Source organism: Hypanus sabinus, chromosome 28 (genome assembly GCF_030144855.1).
Source record: "Hypanus sabinus isolate sHypSab1 chromosome 28, sHypSab1.hap1, whole genome shotgun sequence".
NCBI classification, from domain to species: Eukaryota; Metazoa; Chordata; class Chondrichthyes; order Myliobatiformes; family Dasyatidae; genus Hypanus; species Hypanus sabinus.
The window spans coordinates 37,738,159-37,753,076 of record NC_082733.1 but is presented as its reverse complement, the minus strand read 5'-3'; the positions used below and the strand labels follow the sequence as shown (position 1 = coordinate 37,753,076).

General features: G+C 43.2%; 1 protein-coding gene across 1 annotated transcript in view; it reads left to right on the top strand.

Moving 5' to 3' along the window:
- The window catches only part of nox5 (NADPH oxidase, EF-hand calcium binding domain 5), a 78,973-nt gene extending 64,592 nt beyond the window's left edge, over positions 1-14,381 (top strand). Inside the window, exon 16 of the mRNA XM_059952453.1 lies at positions 13,697-14,381. Coding sequence (XP_059808436.1) covers positions 13,697-13,831 — 135 coding nt within the window. The 3' untranslated portion in view covers positions 13,832-14,381. The remainder of the gene's footprint in view (positions 1-13,696) is intronic.
- The last annotated feature ends 537 nt before the right edge of the window (positions 14,382-14,918 follow it).

The window sequence follows — 14,918 nt, the reverse complement described above, 5'->3', positions numbered from 1 at the left end:
CAGAACTGATTTGCCAGAGCCTGGACTTGTCTCCATTGCTTTGTGTACAAATCCTTGTCTGAGAAGTCTCCTGGTGGAGGAGGTGCTCCTGCCTTCTGTGTAAGGAGCGTTGATGGCAAAAGTATAAAGGGGTTTTCTGGGTCAGAAGACACAGGTAGGAATGATTGTGCGTTTATAATGGCTGTGACTTCTGCCATTAGGGTGCACAGTACCTCATGGGCCAATCGGGTGTGTTGCTGCATCTCAGGTTTCCTTTTCCAGGTTTTCCGTAAGGACGTGAACTGTTTGCCTGCTCTTTGTTATCTGGTGAGCGCTGGCATGGTTCTCTGATAGGCAATGGGGCAACCCCATTATTTGCTTCATCTCTGAAGACCTTGGTGTCTTTGGGTTTTAAAGAAATGGTATCTTGAGCTGATTGTGCAAGTTTGTTTCCGTGCTCGGTTTGAACAAAAACTGACTGACCTAGCGTCTCGTCGGTTACTTTACGCTTGGTAATGTCTTGTTGTGCTTCTTTAGGGTACACCTCAGTGAGGCAGATCTCGGAACAAGAACGGCTTGACTGAGTTTGACCGCAAACTTCTTTACAGTTAGAGCTGACAATTGTTGTCCTGGAGTGAACCTCTCCCTCCCCGCCGTCCTGTTGTGGGGGTGAAGGAGCGTTGTTGGTTCTTTCATTCTTGACTTCATCACGGAGCCGTGAGGGTAAATTTCCTTCCTCGTATGGATGTGATGCAATCGTGACTCTCTGAGGTTCCTCGTAGCTGGGGAAGTTATCGAATACATATGGAGAGGGGAGACGAGCCTGCCTATCTATTTGAGATTGTACATAGTCGCTTGTGCGTTCCAGTCTGGTCCTTTCTAAAGTAGATCTTACTTCGGTCAGATCACGCAACCCTTCAGCTTCTTCTATGTACTTTGCTTCCGCCATGGCAGCTTCTTCTTCTCTTTCTAGCTGCAGCACTTGCAACTCTGTCGATATTTTTGCCATTTCCAACTGGGTTTCGGCTTCTCTGGCGGCCTCTTCTCTTTGTCTGGCGGCCCTTTCGGCTTCTCTGGCGGCCAGTTTCATTTTCAAAACTGCTTCTTGTTTGGCGTAATGCAGTCGCACCTTGGCAGCTTCTGCCTTGGCTCTTGCCTGTGTGGACTTACTTGATGTCGGTTTACTGCCCTTGTCGCTGGGCACCATCGACTTGATCCCGGATCGAGCTGACATTGCAGCACTTGGAACACCTGATAACGCCTGGGTGGGCTTACTTGATGTCGGTTTACTGCCCCTGTCGCTGGGCGGCGTCGACTTGATGCTGGATTGAGCTGACATTGCAGCACTTGAAACACCTGATAATGCCGCTTTTTCACTGTAACGTTCTCCTTCGTGTGTAACGAACGCCGAATTTAACGTCCGGATAAACCACAGCCAATGCAAACCAGATCGCAGTAAGATTAACCATTTACTGTTCACTCTTCACATTAACATATGGTGAAAACTGTTGATAAAACAATACAAGATTGATACAGTATTTGTTCCTTCCTTAATATCACATTTCAAGTGTAAATACTTGCAAAGGTGACTATAACTACATTACACTAAGGTGCAGTATACAGGGAGAGTTTACCTGCTCCATTGACTACTTTAAATACACTTCCATGCAAACTATCCGCGATTCTTTAACTAACGAAAGCATAAACATTATCTACCGTCGTTACTTCTAACAGGATCGGCATTAACATCTTAGTTCAATATATCGATTATCTATTAACTTACAGCGTTGCTCTCACTGTGATTTCTCATGCCTGCAAAACTGCTTCTGCTCCGGTGAGCCTCGTGGAAAGCCCCCACCCTCGCGCTAATTTCAAACCGGTGTTTTCCCACAAGACGCGGCGAAACCGGATGTGACGTCATCGCATGCCGATATATTTTACATGCAATGAATACACTTTAAACACTTCTAATTCTAACTAGAAAATACTATTGAATGAATTACTAAGCGAAAATATTATAAACTAAATAACTGTCGTAAAGACAGCACAAAGCCCCTTCACCAAAGGTGCCTCCCCTCCATGCACACCCCATACATGGTGGTATATGTGACAATAATAAACCAGTGAACAAAGGTAGCAACAAAGAGCCAAATGGTTTTGGTGAGAGAAAATGGTGTCATCAGTGAACAGAGAAAATAGATTTCCTATTGGCCCTCCATCCAGCCATCCAGCACTCCAAACACTTCTGAGGGAAATAGCAACTTACAATTCTCTAACTTGGTTTGCTGCAGTCACTGTATGCAGTGCATTTCCTTGCAGCAATATAATCTAAAACAATGCAGTATAAAGCGTAACATCTACAAAAAAAAGTGCAGTGCAGGTAGAAAGCAAAGTGTAAGATCACAACGATTTAGATTTGTGAAGTTGAGTACATCTTATCATACAAGTGTTGACAATGGAATAGTAACTGCCCTTGAGCCTGGTGGAATCTGCTTACACTGTCCTCCTGTATGATTCTGAGCTCTCTCTCAAATATCTCCTTAATCCCACGTTCTGTTCCACCTCCCCCTCTTTGTCCTAGAGCAGAGGAATCTGTCAAGGTGGTGTGGGTCTGTTGAAAGCTTAGTCCATAAGACTTCCTGACTTACTTATTATCTGTTACACCACTGACATTTAGGGCAGCACCTCCATCTCCCTGTCCATACCTTCTCACACAGACATAGAGGGATTCTGCATTGCTGTTTCCGTAACTGTTTTTTGACCAGCCACAGATGTTAGCTCTGAGCTGAACCCCTGAACCTTGAGGAGCAGTGGACTACTCTTAGTCTGGCCTCTACCTTTTGATCTTTTTGGCATGGGTAGCCCTACCAAGAGCTAAAGCGCAAGGCCCTGACTCCAGCCAACATAGCTCTCTGAGTCATTGAGGCATCCAAACCTTAGGGCAATGTTGTGGTCCTTCTGGAAGAGATCATAAGATATAGGATCAGAATTAGGCCACTCGGCCCATTTAGTCAGCGCCACCATTCCATTATTATCCCTTCAACCCCTTTCTCTTGCTCCTGTAACTTTTGACACTGTTACTTAATCAGGAACCTATCAACCTTTGCTTTAAAAGTACCCAATGACTTGCACCCCCCCCCCCGCCACCCAAGCCATCCATGGCAATGAATTCCACAGATTCACCATGCTCTGGCTAAAGAAATTCTTCCTCATCTCCATTCTGTAGGGAGAAGGGTAGTTTGTGAAGATGGGAGTTGAGGTGGTCCTTGCCGTCAGGTTCCCTTATCAGGTCAATGTATTGGCAAATCTGCACCCTTGGTCTTGACCCACTTTTCTCATTGCAGTTACATTTAATTTCACATTTGTCCTTTTGCCTTTCAAACAACATCTCTGTTCCCCACTTCACACCCTCCCCTCAGCTAAAGGAATATTCATTTTAATTTTAATTCATTTACAGCTTCTCTCCACTGTCTTGAATATAAGTTCATGGAGCTGGAGTCTTTTGAGAATTCTGCTCCTGTTTGTTGCTGTTGGTTTGGGCCCTGGGTTCTGGTTTCCCTATACCAGCACAGTTACCGTGCTTACATTATAGCCCAGGGCACATTACTTTGATCTCCCCAATTTCATTTCTATAGGGAAATCTGCTTTAAAAGAAATTAAGATAGAAAATACTGGAAATACTCAGCAGTACCAGTAAAAACAGAAACACTGTCAATGGATTATTGGAGAGTTGTGTATGCAGCTCAGCACATCATGGAAACCAGACTTCCCTCCATGGGCTCTGTCTATATGTACTTCGCACTGCATCATTTAAGTAACCAGCATAAGACCCCACCCATAAAACTGTAAGATATAGGAACAGAATTAGGCCATTTGGCCCATTGAGTCTGCTTAGCCATTTCATCATCATGGTTGATCAATTTTCCCTCTCAGCCCCTATCTCCTGCCTTCTCTCCGTATCCCTTCATGCCCTGAGTAATCAAGAATCTATAAAGGCTTGGCCTCCACAGCTGCCTGTGGCAAAGAATTCCACAGATCCCCATTCTCTGGCTGAAGTAATTCCTCCTCATCTTTGTTCTAAAAGGATGCCCCTCTATTTTGAGGCTGTGTCCTCTGGTCCTATACTCCCACCATAGGAGACATCCTCTCTACATCCATACTATTGAGATTCAACATCCAATAGGTTTCAATTAGATCACCCCTCATTCTTCTGAATTCCAGTGAATACGGGCCCAGAGCCATCAAACTCTCTTCATATGAAGCATCGTTCAATATTGGAATTATTTTTGTGAACCTCCTTTGAACCTTCTCCAGTTTCAGCACATCCTTTCTAAGATAAGGGGCCCAAAACAGCTCACAGTACACCAAGTGAGTGCTTCATAAAGACCCATCATTCCACCCAACTTGGATATTCTTACTTCTCCCCCTCCCATTGGTCAAAAGATACAAAACCCTGAAGTTACATACCAGCAGACTCAAGGACAGCTTCTCCCCCACTGTTAAAAGTCTTAAATAGCTCACCAGTGCGAAAAGACGAACTCTTGACCTTACAATATATCTCATTATAATCCTGTATCTTATTGTTTACCTGTTCTGCACTTTTCCTGTAGCCATTACACTTTATTTTGCACTGTTATTCTTTTACCTTGTTCTACCTCTATGTAATGTGTAATGATCTGATCTGAATGAACAGTATTCACCGTATCTCAGTATATGCAACAATAATATTCCAATCGCAATTCCAATTCCAAGGTTGGTGACTTATCATTAGAGTGTAAATTGGGATCAGTTCTGTAGAAAGAAGAGGCTATCTATGTTCTGAACTTCAAGTTGATTTATATAACGAGAGATACTAAGCTCACCATAACATCCAAACAATGTTGCCTTATAGCTTTCTCTTCAGTTGCGGGCAATCAGGGTGAAGAATAAATGGCTGGTGTTACCACCCTTGTCCAACATTGTGGCCAATCAGCAGTAGCATTTGCTGTGAGGAATCTTTTCGGCACAGTGGCACAAATGAAAATTACCTTAAATGGTTCTACTAGTAGGGACAATTATATTTTATGTTATTTCCTTACTTAGAGCTGTCACAGTCCTTTCCAGCCCAATGATCCGGCGCCACTCAATTGCACCCACGTGACTATGTATATCTTTGGAACACGGGAGGATACCAGGGCACCTGGAGGAAACCCACATGGTCATGGGTCGGGCTAATTAACCCCACAATCTGCACACCTTTTGAAACGGGAGCACATGGAGGAAACGCACATGCTCACAGGGAAGACGGCTGAACACCACAGCAAGAGTATCCAAGATCGGGGATTGAACCGAAGTTGCCTGAGCTGTTAGACATTTCTTTAATGTTTCTTTCCATAACTTTATGAAAATAACGGTGCAACAGGGAAAAGATAATTTAGGAGACAAAATAAGGTGGAAGTGTCTCTACTAGAATTGACTTTTGCAGCAGTTGGCTATTGTTTAGAATCAGAATCAGGTTTATTATCACTGACATACGTAGCTCTCTACTTTATCCCTCCCCCCACTTCTTATCCCCCCTTGACCATCCCATGTTACTTCACTCCTGATGAAGGGTTTCGGCCCGAAACGTCGTCACTACCTCCTCCCATAGATGCTGTCTGGCCTGCTGAGTTCTGCCAGCATTTTGTGTTTTTATTTATTTCCAGCATCTGCAGATTCACTCATGTTGTGAAATGTATTGGCTTGTGGTAGCAGTACAATGCAATACATAAAATGTGCTATACATTACCATACAATATATACTGTATATATGCAAAAATAGCAAGGTGGTATTCATGGTCTATTCAGAAACCTGTTAGCGGAGGCTGTTACTCAAATGTTGAGTGTGTATTTTCAGGTTCATGCAGCCTCCTCCCTGATGGTAGTAGTGAGAAGTGGACGTATCCTGGGGTCCTTAATGATGAATGCCACCTTTTTGAAGCTTCGCCTTTGAAGACTGCCTTTTAAAACTGCTAGTCTGTAGTATGTGGGTTGGAGAGAGTGGGGTTCGCTGTGTTTGTGAAGTGGTTTACAGCATCAACATCCAAACCCCACCTTCTAGCAAGTTCAGTTTGTATCTCTCCGTTACAGAGGAGTGATATTAAGGAGCAGGAGGGGACAGGAAGAGAATACTAATTTGGTTATGTAAGATGGTAATTGTTACCTCTGGGAATTTAATGTATTGGACAGCTCTTTGCATTCAAAAGGCAAAGTGTTGAACAGACACATCAAAAATAATTTATAACACAGATGCTTTACACGGCTTCTTAAATTACAGAACAACTGTAAAAAGAGCTTTTAGATTATGACAGAGTGACACATTGATTGTGCTCTTGTTGAGCCGTAAATCAATTGATTTTCATTCCCACCTACCTTCCCTTTGTGCTATCGATTTCAGTCAGCCATTATGTGGGTGTGAGAGGTGTATCAAACGCTTTAGGAGCAATTTAATCTAATGATGCATGTTTCACAGTAACAACCTCTAATGAATTGCAAAGAAAAAGTTATGCTAAGAGATATTTTAATAATATGTTGTAAAACCCTCAGTTGCTCAATACCAAAGGCAGTAACCTTGCCTTTTAACTTCCCACAGGGGTCTCTGTGGCAATTCTATTAGTGGTGTATGCATATTTAATAATACCCACTTGGATTTTTTCTCATTGTGGTTAGTGGCTAACCACAAATCCTGTGGAACTGAGAAGGAGCTGACAGCAATTTCATTTGGTTTGTTTTGAAGAAAGTACAACTTTCATCTTCAAACTTGGGTCCTTGAAGAACTGGGCATTAGTAAGTGTCTGCTTCAGCCCAGCTGGAGTTCAAGCCTGGGCAGTAGGTGGTTCAAGAGAGAAACAGACTGAACCTTTGCCTCTGAATTCTCATGTCCAGAGCCTTTCATGGTAATGTAGAGGCAGGAGTAGCCCATTTGGACCTCAGAGTTAACCCTAGATCTCGTCAAATCACAATGAAATGCCCCTAGAAACTCATCCTACTTTGTCAGTGTTAGTATTTGTGATTAGTGTGAACCTTCATCCATCCATCTCAGTAACCATCTGCACACCCTATCTGCCCGAAGTGACTGGTCTTAAGCCACCAGTAACCTTATCCTGCCAGTAGAAATGGTTCCACCAGACTTACTAGCTAGGCCACATGTGAAGGCGAGAAGCTGGACTTGGTTGTCAGAGGCTATTTGAGTTGCATGCCATTGGGAGGATTTAATAGGCAGTGGGAGCTTGTCCTCATCACTACCCCTGTCTATAACAACCTTCAGGAGCCAATCTAGTCAGTGTTGAACTATTATTTTGTCTGGTTCCATCTGGGCCATAGCACTCTATACCCCTCCTATCAATGTATTTACCTAAACTTCTGATCTGTTGAAATTGAACCTGCATCCAACTCTTCTGCAGGCGGCTCATTCCACACTTGCATCACCTGAGTGAAGAAGTTCCCCCTCACATTCCCCTTAAATATTCCACCTTTCACCCTTAACCCATGATCTCTAATTCCAGTCTCAGCCAACCTCTGGAAGAAGCCTGCTTGCGCCAATCCTGTCTATACCCCCCCATATTTCATCCCTTCCTGTATCCTCCAAACCCTTTGGATTGGCGCTGCAGATTTACGGTTACTAAAAATTCCCACTAATATTTTGATTTCCATTTTCTTTTACATTCAGTTTAAAATTATGTCCACAGGCACAGAATCAAATCCTCTTTTAATTGAATGGGGCTCCAGGATTTTTTAGAGGATGTGCTGGGGTTAGATTGCAAGCATCACCATGCTTTTGATGCAACATAGATTCAGATTTACGTATCACATGTAGATAAAAACATCTAGTGAAATGTGTTGTTTGTGTCAAGTCAAATCAGAAAGATTGTGCTGGGCAGGCTGCAAAAGTGTCACCATGCTTCCAGCACCAACATAGCACGTCTATAACTCAGTAACCCTATGTGTATGCCTTCGGAATGGGGGAAGAAACCCATGTGGTCATGGGGAGAATGCATGAACTCCTTACTGACATAAGTGGGAATCAAACCCCAATCTTACAGCTGGCACAGTAGTAGTGTTACGCAGACTGCTATGTGACCATGACTCCTCTACTTGGAGTGGAATTTTTGGAAATTGCATTCCAAGTAGGTTTAAACTGATGCCCTTGCTCCTGATCTCTGCTCTACGACTTTCTGCCATCTGCCTTTGGCTTCTTCTGACCTTGTAAACATTCATATTTATGGATTAAACCTCAGTAAACAGAAGAGAAACAGATGATGCAAGCAAATGTTATTTTTAAAGTGTATCTTCCCTCTGATCGTGCAGGACTTGATGCTAATGGAGTCCTTTTACTAAAATTGTTCCCAAGATTTTGCAGATCTGAATGGGTACAAGATTCATATTGCACCTCGTTTATGTGTAAGAGTATTCCGGCTCTTTGGCACCAGAATTTGTGGGACACTTATGGGCTGCCCCCAGCATACTCTTTGGTGTGTTGGTTGTTAACAAAAAAAAGATGCATTTCCCTGCTTATTTAGATGCATGTGTCATAAATAAACTTGAATCTTTATGGGTCAAGGTATGTACATTGTTGACAATAGTTTAGATCAGGGCATGGAAATGACCCATTAGAAAGCTTTGAAGCAAGCTCTGCAATTTTACACTGCACTGCTGATATCTTGACAGCAACTTGGATTCCTATCACACTGTGGACCAGTTGTTAAATGAAATGTGTGGAACAGGCAGAGAATCAGGTTACTGTGGACAAAGTTGGCAGGATGTCAGTGAGATCCTTGGAGAATTTAAAGAAGATTCCATCAGAACTGAATTGAAGTGTTGTAAGTTCAAAGTACATGTACAAACCTGGGATTAATTTTCTTGTGGGCATACACAATAAATCCAAGAACCGTAATAGAATCAATGAAAGGCCACACCCACCAGGATGGACAAACAACCAACTTGCGAAATACAACAAATGATCTAAGTACAATCAAAATAATAAATAAGCAATAAACATTGAGAGCATTAACTGAAGAGTTCCTGAGAGTGAGTCTACAGGTTGTGGAAATAGTTCAGTGATGGGGCAAGAGAAGTTGAGTGAAGTTATCTCCTTTGGTTCAAGAGCCTGATTGTTGAGGAACAATATTGTTTATGAACTTGGTGGTGTGAGTCCTAAGTCTCCTGGACCTTCTTCCTGATGGCAGCAGTGAGAAGAGAGTATGGCCTGGATGGTAGGGGTCCTTGGTGATGAATGCTGTTCTCCTGCAACAGTGCTCTGTGTAGATGGGCTCAGTTTCTGGGAGAGCTTTACTGACTATGTCCACTATTTTTTGTAGCTTTTTCCATTCAAGGACATTGGTGATTCTAGAACAGGTTGTGATACAAGTCAATAAACCACCCATCACAAATCTATAGAAGTTGTCAAAGTTTTAGATGTCATGGAGAATCTTTGAAACCTTCTAAGGAAGTAGACACACTGCTGTACTTTCTTCATAATGACCAAGGACAGAACCCTTGAGAGGATCACATCAAGGACCTTAAAGTTGCTGACCCACTCCACCTCTGATGCTCTGATGAGGATTGGCTCATAGACTTCTGGTTTCCTCTTCCTGGAGTCAATAAACAGTTCCTTAGTCTTACTGACATTGAGTGAGAGGTTGCTGTTGTGCCACCGCTCAGTAAGACTTTCAGTCTCCCTCCTGTATGCTGATTCACCACCAGCTTTGTTTCGACCAATGACAGTGATGTCATCAGCAAACTTAAATACGACCTTGGGTTGTGCTTAGCTTCAGAGTCATAAGTATAAAGTGAGTAGAGCAAGGGGCTAAACACACAGTGGTGCACCTGTGCTGATGCAGATTGTGGAGGAGATGTTGTTGTCAATCTGAACTGACTGGGACCTGCAAGTGAAGAAATTGAGGATCCAATTGCGTAAGGAGGCTGAGGGTTTGAAGCTTACTGATGAACTTTGAGGGGATGATAGTATTGAATACCGAGCTGCAGTCAATGAAGAGTGTCCTGATGTATGTACCTTCACTGTCCAGATGTTCCAAGGTTAAGGGAAGAGCCAGTGAGATGGCATTTGCTGGTGGACCTGTTGCTCTGGTAGACAAATTGCTTTTCAGGCAGGAGATAATGTTTCATCATCAACCTCTCAAAAACATTTCATCACAATAGATGTAAGTGCTATTGGACTGTAGTCATTAAGGCAGTACACAATTTGTCTAAAGATTAACTTTATTTGTCAGGTACATCAGAACATGCAGCAAAATGCGTTGTTTTGTGTCAACAACCAACATAATCCGACAATGTGCTGAGGGCAGCCCATTAGCGTCACCATGCTTCCAGCAGCAATATACCATGTCCACAACATATTGCCCATAAGCCTAAACCATAGGAATGTGGGAGGAAAAGCTTTTATAGATATGTGAAAAGAAAAAGATTGGTCAAGACAAATGTAGGTCAGAAACAGGTGAATTGATCATAGGGAACAAAGACATGGCAGACCAATTGAATACTTTGGTTCTGTCTTCACTAAGGAGGACATATTAATCTTCCAGAAATAGTAGGGGACTGAGGGTCTGGTGAGATGGAGGAACTGAGGGAAATACATGTTAGTAGGGAAGTGGTGTTAGGTAAATTGAAGGGATTAAAGGCAGATAAATCTCCAGGGTCAGATGGTCTGCATCCCAGAGTGCGTAAGGAAGTAGCCCAAGAAATAGTGGATGTATTAGTGATAATTTTTCAAAACTCCTTAGATTCTGGATTAGTTCCTGAGGATTGGAGGGTGGCTAAAGTAACCCCACTTTTTAAAAAAGGAGGGAGAGAAAAACTGGGGAATTATAGACCAGGGAGTCTGACATCGGTGGTGGGGAAAATGCTAGTCGGTTATCAAAGATGTGATGACCTCACATTTGGAAAGAGGTGAAATCATCGGACAAAGTCAGCATGGATTTGTGAAAGCAAAATCATGTCTGACGAATCTTATAAAATTTTTTGAAGATGTAGATGGTAGAGTGGATAGGGGAGAGCCAGTGGATGTGGTATATTTAGATTTTCAAAAGGCTTTTGACAAGGTCCCACACAGGAGATTAGTATGCAAACTTAAAGCACACGGTATTGGAGGTATGGTATTGATGTGGATAGAGAATTGGTTGGCAGACAGGAAGCAAAGAGTGGGAGGAAACGGGACCTTTTCAGAATGGCAGACAGTGACTAGTGGGGTACCGCAAGGCTCAGTGCTGGGACCCCAGTTGTTTACAATATATATTAATGATTTAGACGAGGGAATGAAATGCAGCATCTCCAAGTTTGCGGATGACACGAAGCTGGGCGGCGGTGTTAGCTGTGAGGAGGATGCTAAGAGGATGCAGGGTGACTTGAATAGATTAGGTGAGTGGGCAAATTCATGGCAGATGCAATTTAATGTGGATAAATGTGAGGTTATCCACATTGGTTGCAAGACCAGGAAAGCAGATTATTATCTGAACAGTGGCCGATTAGGAAAAGGGGAGATGCAATGAGACCTGGGTGTCATTGTACACCAGTCATTGAAGGTGGGCATGCAGGTACAACAGGCGGTGAAAAAGGCAAATGGTATGTTAGCATTCATAGCAAAAGGATTTGAGTACAGGAGCAGGGAGGCTCTACTGTAGTTGTACAAGGCCTTGGTGAGACCGCACCTAGAGTATTGTGTGCAGTTTTGGTCCCCTAATCTGAGGAAAGACATTCTTGCCATAGAGGGAGTACAGAGAAGGTTCACCAGATTGATTCCTGGGATGGCAGGACTTTCATATGAAGAAAGACTGGATCGACTAGGCTTATACTCACTGGAATTTAGAAGATTGAAGGGGGATCTTATTGAAACGTATAAAATTCTAAAGGGATTGGACAGGCTAGATGCAGGAAGATTGTTTCTGATGTTGGGGAAGTCCAGAATGAGGGGTCACAGTTTAAGGATAAAGGGGAAGCCTTTTAGAACCGAGATGAGGAAAAACTTCTTCACACAGAGAGTGGTGAATCTGTGGAATTCTCTGCCACAGGAAATAGTTGAGGCCGGTTCATTGGCTATATTTAAGAGGAAGTTAGTGAGGCCCTTGCTAAAGGGATCGGGGGTATGGAGAGAAAGCAGGTACAGGGTTCTGAGTTGGATGATCAGCCATGATCATACTGAATGGTGGTGCAGGCTCAAAGGGCCGAATGGCCTACTCCTGCACCTATTTTATATATTTCTATGAAACCAGAGCATTAGGAGGAAACCCATGCAGCCCCAGGGAGAATGTACAAACTCCTTACAGAGAGCAGCAGGAATAGACCCCTGATCATTGGCACCTGAAAAGTATTTTGATGATGTCCCCACTTAGGAATGCTTTGGTGAGAAACTCACCACTTAATTCCCTAAACCTGGCCACCAAAGCTCACGTCAGGAATTTGGTGGAACACTCTCCACTGGCCTGGATGAGTGCCGCCTCACCAACGTTCAGGAAGCTTGCACCATACAGGACACAGCAGCCCACTTGATAAACAACCCATCCACATTCATTGACTTCAGCCAACAACACAAAGTGGCAGAAATTTGTACCATCTACTGGGTGCACTGCAACAACTCACCAAGACTGCTCAGACAACACCACTACCCACCACTTCTAAAAACTAGAAGGACAAGAGGCAGAGAGACTCATCCCATCTTCCCACTGCCTTAACCGGGTTAGAGTTCCTCTTGACCTCACCTACCATCCCATGATCCTCCACGTCCAACACATCATTCTCCATAACTCCCCTCATCTTCAACGGGATCCTACCACCAAATGCATCTTTATTCCCCCTCCCCCACTCTCTGCTTTCTACATGGGTCGCTCTGTCCATGATTCTCTCGTCCATACATCTGTCCAGACCCATAGACATGGTGGCCCATATTCCTGTGAGCAACAGAAATGCTACACCTGCCCATTCACCTCCTCCCTCACCTCCAAACAGGGCCATAAACAGTTCTTCACGGGGAGGCAGCACTTCATCTGCAAATCTGTTAAGATTGTATCCTGATGCAGCCTTCTCTACATTGGTTAGACTTGACTAACATGGGACAATGCTTTGTTGAGAACCTTCACTCCATCCATCAAAAACAGAAGTTCCCCATGGTCAAACATTTTAATTCTGATTTGCATTCCTATTCCCGTTCCGACATGTTGGTCCATGGCCTCCTCTTTTGCCATGATGAGACCACTCTCAGCTCAAATTCCATCTGGCTTGCCTCCAATCTGATGGTATGAACATTGACATCTCTTTCTGGTAATTTTTTTCTCCTCGCTCTTCCCTCTTCTTCTATTTCCCACTCTAGTCTTCTACCTTTTCTCCTCACCTGCCTATCACATCCCCCGGTTCCCCCCCTCCTTCCCTTTCTCCCATGGCCCACTCTCCTCTCCTATCAGATTCTTTCATCTCCAGCTCTTTATCTTTCCCACACATCTGATTTTTCCTAACAACTTCTAGCTAGTTCTCCTTCCCCTCCACCCCTCACCCTACCTTTTTATTCTGACATTTTCCCTTCCTTTCCAGTCCTGATGAAGGGTCTCAGCCCGAAATGTTGACTGTTTATTCATTGCCATAGATGCTGCCTGACCTGCTGAATTCCTCCAGCATTTTGTGTGTGTTGCTCTGGAGAATCTCTTATGTTTATGATTTGCCTGTGCACTAATAGCATTTTGATTTTAACTTCCAGGTTTTCCAAAGGGTTGCAGAAGAGAAGAAGGGAAAGGTCCATGTTTTTTTCTGTGGCTCTCCAGTTCTGGCTAAAACAATCAAGGCCCAGTGTGAGCATTTTGGCTTCAAGTTCTACAAAGAAAACTTCCAGTGACATGTTATGGGTTGCGCATCAAAATAGGCTTTCCTCTGGTACCATGTACTATGTAGCAAAATCAGAATAAGATTTAATATCACTGATACAAGTCAAGAAATTTGTTCTTATGTGGCAGCAGTGTAGTGCAATACATAAAAAGCTACAAATTACCTTAAGACCATAAGATATAGTAGCAGAATTAGGCCATTTGGCCCATTGAGACTCCTCTACCATTTCATCATGGCTGATCCATTAATCTCTCAGCCTGAATCTCCTGCTTTCTCCCTATATCCCTTCATACCCTGACTAATCAATAATCTACTAGCTTCTACCTTAAATATATGTAAAGATTTGGCCTCCGCAGCTGCAGGTGGCAATAAATTCTACAGATTCACCACCTTCTGGCTAAAGAATTCTTTTCTCATTACCATTCTAAATGGATATCCCTTTATTCTGAGGCTGTATCGTCTGGTCCTAGACTCCCCCACCTTAGGAAACATCCTCTCTCCACATCCACTCTATTGAGGCCTTTGAACACTCAATAGTTCTAAATTAGATTCGCCTTCATTCTTCTGACATCCAGTGAGTACAGGTCCAGAGCCACTCCTCATATGATGAAGCTTTCATTCCTGGAATCACTTCAGTGAACCTCCTTGGAACTCTTTAGAATGACAATAAGAATGTAAATATTAAATAAGTAGTGCAAAGGGAGAGCAAAAATAGTGAGGTATTTTTCATGGGTTAGTTCATTGTCCATTCAGAAAGTTGATGGTGGAGAGGATGAAGCTGTTTCTAAAACATTGGGTATGTGTCTTCGGGTTCCTGTACCTCCTAGCTGATGGTGGCAATGAGAAGAAGGAATGTCTTTGGTAATGGAGGTATTTACTGATGGATGAACTTTTGAAGGTGTCCTCAGTGCTTAGGACATGATGGAGCTGGCTGAGTTTGCAACCCTCTGCACCCTTTTCTGATCCTGATGGTGATGCAGCCAGCTAGAAAGCTCTCCACAGTCCATCTGTAGACATTTGCTAGTGTCTTTGGTGACATACCAAATCTCTTCAAACTCCTAATAAATATTGCTGCTGATGTACCTTCTGTTAATTGT